The sequence below is a fragment of the Bos mutus genome, chromosome 7 (genome assembly GCF_027580195.1).
Source record: "Bos mutus isolate GX-2022 chromosome 7, NWIPB_WYAK_1.1, whole genome shotgun sequence".
Taxonomy (NCBI): domain Eukaryota; kingdom Metazoa; phylum Chordata; class Mammalia; order Artiodactyla; family Bovidae; genus Bos; species Bos mutus.
Genome location: NC_091623.1, coordinates 48,372,988 through 48,378,816, shown reverse-complemented (window position 1 = coordinate 48,378,816; position 5,829 = coordinate 48,372,988). Strand labels below are relative to the sequence as shown.

General features: G+C 62.3%; 1 protein-coding gene across 2 annotated transcripts; it reads right to left on the bottom strand.

The window, feature by feature from the left end:
• Window positions 1-900: 900 nt before the first annotated feature.
• On the bottom strand, window positions 901-5,349 carry GJC2 (gap junction protein gamma 2). 2 transcript variants are annotated; one of them, XM_070373446.1, is made up of 2 exons: window positions 4,086-5,349; window positions 901-2,924 (listed from the first exon to the last, which is right to left on the bottom strand). In XM_070373446.1, the coding sequence occupies exons 1-2, from the start codon at window positions 4,194-4,196 to the stop codon at window positions 1,617-1,619; spliced, it is 1,419 nt and encodes a 472-aa protein (XP_070229547.1). In that variant the 5' UTR covers window positions 4,197-5,349; the 3' UTR covers window positions 901-1,616. The 2 variants fall into 2 exon arrangements, with proteins under 2 accessions (XP_070229547.1, XP_070229548.1); XM_070373447.1 differs by having other exon boundaries at window positions 901-2,950; window positions 4,086-4,192.
• Window positions 5,350-5,829: the final 480 nt, after the last annotated feature.

The window sequence follows — 5,829 nt, the reverse complement described above, 5'->3', positions numbered from 1 at the left end:
CCCCACAAGGGAAAGAGACTCAGTCTGCATTTGGCATCTGACCAGAGGCAGGCTAGGTTGGGGTTCATCTGGGCTTGGAGATTGGCCCTGGGACCTCAGAGAGGGTCTGCAGCCTGAGAGAACCCCTCAGGGTCTGCCGTGGGCTGGAGGGAGTCTGAGAGACAGCAGGGGTCCCTGAAGTCTAGACCAAGGTGGCTCCTTGCTGGCAGCAGCTGTTTTCCCTATTGTGCTCACCGTTGCTCTCCACAAAAGCTGACACTGCAGGCTTTGGCCAGCATCTGGATAATGCCAGGGCCAGAGATAGGACCGCCCCTCTGTTCTCTGCGCTACCACCTTGGGCTCTAAGCATGCATGCCTGGCTGTTCTTTGTTCTCCTCCAGCCGCATCCCTCTCCTTTGGGCCAAGCCTATTGCCTGGTACAGAGTGGTACCCGAGTGTTCCAGGGGGCTACAGGGGCTCAGCCTGGGCCTTGCTCCCTGGATGGCCCCTGAAGAGTGGCTTCCTCTCCCAGTCATCCTAGAGTTGAGCCGTGTGTCCCCAGAGGCCAGTGGTGGACACGCACACACAGGCATGTGTGTGTACTCAGACTCGTGCTCACACCATACCCCACATGCATACAAGCACACACACACATGCACACGAGGCTGTAAACAAAAGTTAGTTTTATTTCACTCCCTTTGTTTGGAGGCTGTGTCTGAGTTGGAGAGGGGGCTGGAGGGAAGAGGCTGTGGCAGGAGCTTCAGAGTCCCTTCCCTCAGCGTGGCCAAAGTCATAGCCCCTGACCACCACCCTGTTGGTCTGAGTGGCAAGGGAGGCCAGTGTCTTTTCAGAGTTTCAAGTATGTGCCCAAGGAAGGGGCCACGCCAGGCCAGCACAGAGCTGGAGAGGGCATGATCCCACCCACCCTAGCCCACGCAAGGCCTTAGCCCCAGACCTGTCTGGGTGGAAACAGGAAGCAGGGCGCAGTCCCAGCCGCACTCGAGGCAGCTCACGCTTGGGACCTGGTGGGGGTGAGGCATGAAGTGGTGCCGCCCAGCACTGGGTGCAGCCCCCACCACTGTGCTCACTGTTTTTCCTTCTACACCAGGAAGACCTGGCATTGCCTCTAGCTTTGCAAGAACCAGAACATGGACTAGAAGAGTGCGGGTGCTAGGAAAGGAGTGGGGATAAGCACAAAACCCCTCAACACCCAGGCCAGGCACCCCTGGGCAGTCACACACCGGCTTCTTCAGGGAAACAGGGCAGGATGGGTAGAACTCCTGCCTGGAGGACCCCCTTGTCCTGAGGGGGCCAGCTGGGTGGCTCTGGGAGGGGGGCAGTGCCCCAGCCACAGTCCTATCTCCCATCAGGGCTTATGGGTCAGAAGTGGGGACCCTTCTTGGTTCCCAGGCTGCCCACCCTACCCTGGAGGAAGACAGGGCTCAGGCAGGGAGGGGTGGTGATGCAGAGAAGGTTGGTGCCCTGTACCCCCTCCGGAGGGGGTGAGCAGCCAGCTGAGGAAGAGGGGGCAGGTTGTGCTCTGCGCCTTAGGTGGTGTCCAGCCCCTAGACTTCCCCCAGAGCCCCCTGCCTCCGCCCTGGGGAGGAGGGAAGATGCAGAGCAGCCGAGGCGAGGCCTCAGATCCACACGGTGGTCTTACCCTCCCTGCTGCTGCTCCCGCTGCCCTTCTCTGAGCCCATCCTGGGTTTGATCCCCTGCCGAACCTGACCCCCCACAGTGCCCCCTGATGTGGCACTGCCCGACCCCGACGCAGGGGCACCAGGCTTTGGGGGGGCCCTGGCGTTCGCTGGGAGGCCCGGGCCGGCTGGACTGTCGAGGTCCCCAAGTGCCCGCCGGTCCTGCAGCGCCTGCAGGGCCAGGCTGGCCAGGTCCTGGTCCTGGGCGCGTGCACGCTCAGCTGTGCGAACCACCAGGCTATAATCAGGCGGGCAGGCCAGGCCTGAAGGCGCAGCGGGCAGAGCGCAGGGAGGCGGCCGCGGCATGGGGCCGGGGGAGGTGGGCAGTGGGCGTCGGCCGCGCACGGCGTCTTGTGCGTTGCCGAGGCCCAGGTGCGCCATCTCACAGAGGTTGAGCAGCAGACAGAGGCAGCTGACCACGTACATGACCAGCAGGAAGACCGTCTTCTCGGTGGGCCGTGACACGAAGCAGTCAACCACGTGGGGACAGGGCTGGCGGCTACACGCGAAGAAGGGCCGCACCTCGAAACCATACAGAAGGTACTGGCCCACCAGGAAGGCCACCTCGAAGGCGGCCCGCGCCACCAGCTGGGCGACGTACACGCGCATCAGGCCCTCGCGCTGGATGCGCCGCCGCCCGTCATGCTGCCCTGCAGGACCCGGGACCCCAGCCACCTTTGTGTCCCCTCCTGCGCCCTTAGCCGCCCCCGTGTCCTCAGCCTCTTCATCTTCACCCAGGCCCTCGGCCACTCCCGGGTCTTCGTCCTCTTCACCCAGGCCCAGCATGGGTTCCTCCTCGCCCAGGTCGGCGGACTCGGGCCAGCCCGGGTGGGGCGGTGGGGGCAACGGCAGGGGTGCGCGGGGCGCGCGGCGGCTGGGGCGGCGGCGAGAGGCGCGACGGCGCTCATCCTGGGAGGCGCGGGCCAGGCGGTGCACAGCGTAGCCCAGGTACATGACAGAGGGCGTGGAGATGACCACAATCTGGAAGACCCAGAAGCGCACGTGGGACAGGGGTGCGAAGGCGTCGTAGCAGACGTTGTCACAGCCTGGCTGCCGCGTGTTGCACGTGAACTTGGTCTGCTCATCGGAGTAGATGGACTCGCCGCCCACGGCGGTGAGCACGATGCGGAAGACCACCAGCACCGTGAGCCACACCTTGCCCACGAACGTGGAGTGGTTGTGGATCTCTTCCAGCAGCCGCGTCAGGAAACTCCAGCTCATGTTGGTCATAGGGGCAGGGGATACGACCTGCAGGTCACCAGCAGGAGCTCAACCTTGGGCAAGGACAATGGGGGCAAGGGCTGATGGGGTGGGGTGGGGGGGATGGACAGTGGCACCAGAGCCCCTCCAGGGGTACCACTCTCACCCCAAGTCCTGACCCTGCCTTAGGATGGATACAGGGAGAGGCTGGGGCCTCTGCAGCCAGAGGACAGAGTCTACAAGGACAGACGCTGGGCCACCTTGCTGAGCACATGCCCTGGCTGCCCCAAGACCTGGCCCCAGGTCTCTGTGGCCTGGAACAAGGCCAGTCCCTCCCACCTTCCCCTACCCTGCAGCAAAGCAGGGCCCTGGGCAAGACATGCTCGTCCCCCAGCCTGTGGGGACCCCACCCCAGGCCCTGAGAGCAATAGGGAGTCCATCAGGTGAGCTGCCTCTATAGGGGCAACCAGAAAGCAGAGCAGCCTCCGCTCAGATGCCTGCTCCCACCTTGCAGCACCCAGGTTTCTGGAGTCGTTTCCAGCGTGCCAGGGGCCCACCTGAGCCCTGTCTGCCTGGCCTTCACTCTGCAGCCACTCCAGTCCCCATCAGCCCACAGTTCCCCAGGCCCCGAGTCCCAGTGGGCCTCCCTCAGCCTCCAGTGCCCTACTGCTTCCCCATCACACCCTGATCCCATCCACCTCCAGACCCAGTGGCTCTGTCAGCCTCCAGCCCCCTCAGTTCCAGATCTCCCAACAGCACCCCCTCCCAGCTCCCTCCACATCCTAAAGAGGATGTTCACTCGGGATCATGGCCATGCTCCCCCACCCCCACCGGTTCAGCTGTGCCAGAGACTGGTGCCCACCCTCCAGGCTGCGACTCCCTCCTATGGCAGCACTCCCATGTCCTCTGCACAGCCCGGCTGAGGGCGGAGGTAAGCCCAGGTGTCTGTTCAAGGTGGCGCCATGTGTGGCAAGGCCCTCAAACAGCATGAAGCACACGCACAACTACACTCGGGCACCTGAGACACTCAGACAGCCCTGTGGCCACTGGCCAGGCCCTGGACCAGTGCTCCTCTTAGATCAGCTACCTCTGAGGGGGACTGTGCCTAGAAGGGGCTCAGTGGGCAGGAGCGCGCACTCTGGTAGCCCTGTGCCTCTGGGAGGGGGCTGAAGCCTCCTAACACCCACCCTCCTTCCTTCACACCAGTACCTGCTCCTGTGCAGTTTGGGGGCTGAAGACCTCTGATGCTTTTGGTCCCCTCTTTCTCGAACAGGCCTGGGAAGCAGTGTGGGCAGGTGTGGAATGGAACAGCAGGGGCATTCAGGGCTCCCGGCCCTCTTTATTGAGCTGGGTCCTCTCCCGGAGCAAGGGGTGGGGGCAGGAAGAGGGGGCAGCCGGGATTCCTGGGGAAGTGACCCTATTTCCTTACATCTGTGTGCAACGCCCCTCTCAGAGCCACACACATGCAAACACTCACAAGTATACAAGTGCACACATATGTATACACACAGTCATATGTGCAATGCACTTGTGTGCAGGCACACATTCACAGGTACACAGACTGGCACATGCCCAGCCCTCCAGGCCATGTGTGATATACCTGTGCCTCAAGGAGGAATGTGCCTCATGAAGGTCGTGGTGAACTCAGCTGGACATTCTGCCTCAGCTTGAACCTCAGCCCTCTTTCAGGACCTGAACCCATCCCTGACCTCGACAGTCCCACATCACGGGAGGCTGGGGCCCACAGCCCCACTGTGCAGGAACCCAGAAAAGGGATGACAGAGCAGTCCCGACTTTTCTCCTCTCCAAGATGGATGCCAGTGGAGAAACAGGAGGGAAGGTGATGGTGCCAGGACAATCCCGACCCTCAGTGTGTGGTATTTAACAACTGGCTCTTGGTGGGAGAGCCGTGGTGTAGTGTTCACCGACTTCTGTGGTGTAAATGCTCCCACAAGGCCCATGAGTAATGCCAGGAGACACCTACCAGGTGGCGGGGGGATTGTTCTTGAGACCAGCTCTAGCATGGCACTGGGTGACCGTGCCCTGGGGTGTGAAGGATGGCACTTTGCCCTGGGGGGCTGACCCAGGTGCAGTTAGAGCCTCCCCAGAGACGAGTCATGTGGAGAAAAGAGGGTGCAAGCCTTGTGGGAGGAAACCTCCCACCTTCCCCCAGTGCCAGTGGGGAAGCTCAGGCAAGCTCTGGGTGTGTGGCGGAGGTTCTGGCTCTTTAGATCCAGGGGCCCATGCCTGTGTGCATGTGTGTACAGGGCCTGTGTCACACACGCAGTCACAGCAGGATCTTTCTGTGATCAGGGGGCTGATGCTGACCAGCTCTGGGCACCATCTTAAGTGCCATGCACTGGGGGTCTCCCGAATCTAGACTTCTAGTGCCAGCTGCCACCTCCACATAGGCAGATGGATGCCAGTAGGCACAACAAATCCCAGAAGACCAGACCCCAAAATTTCCCTCCAAATTGGCTTCCGTCCCACGTGGGCTTATATTGGACAGCTCTCTGCCCTGCACTCCATCTGCTTCATCAGGAGAGACGCCCTGCAGCCCCTTGGGCCTACCTCGCCTCCGCTTGGCACCTTCAGGAGCCCATCGACCTGTGCTCCTGCGACTCCTCCCGACTTTGGAGGAAAATGCCAAGCGACCTGGCCCCAGGGCACCAGCAACCCCCTTTCGCTCCCCACAACGCGGAAGCCCCGCTCTCCCCAGGCTTCTGATAGTACCCATCCTGTCCATGCCCACGCCCCGCCCACAGCCCCGCCCCTCATCCAGTCCCTCCACCCGACTTCCTGCGAGGCCAGCCCAGTACCCTGCCGGGCGCTCTGTGCTCCTGCGCACTTGGACTGAACCCCGGGCGAATGGGGAGCAGGCCTGGCTTCTCACTGTGTGGGGGTTACAGACAAGTGACAGGAGAGGGCTGGAATGTTCCATATGATCATGGCT

What these genes read in the sequence shown, in the direction of transcription:
- GJC2 (XM_070373446.1), bottom strand. Translation starts at nt 4,196, where the DNA reads ATGCCCCTGCTGTTCCATTCCACACCTGCCCACACTGCTTCCCAGGCC. An exon ending in CCCAAACTGCACAGGAGCAG is followed by an intron (nt 2,925 to 4,085) that starts GTACTGGTGTGA and finishes GGTGACCTGCAG; the next exon opens with GTCGTATCCCCTGCCCCTAT.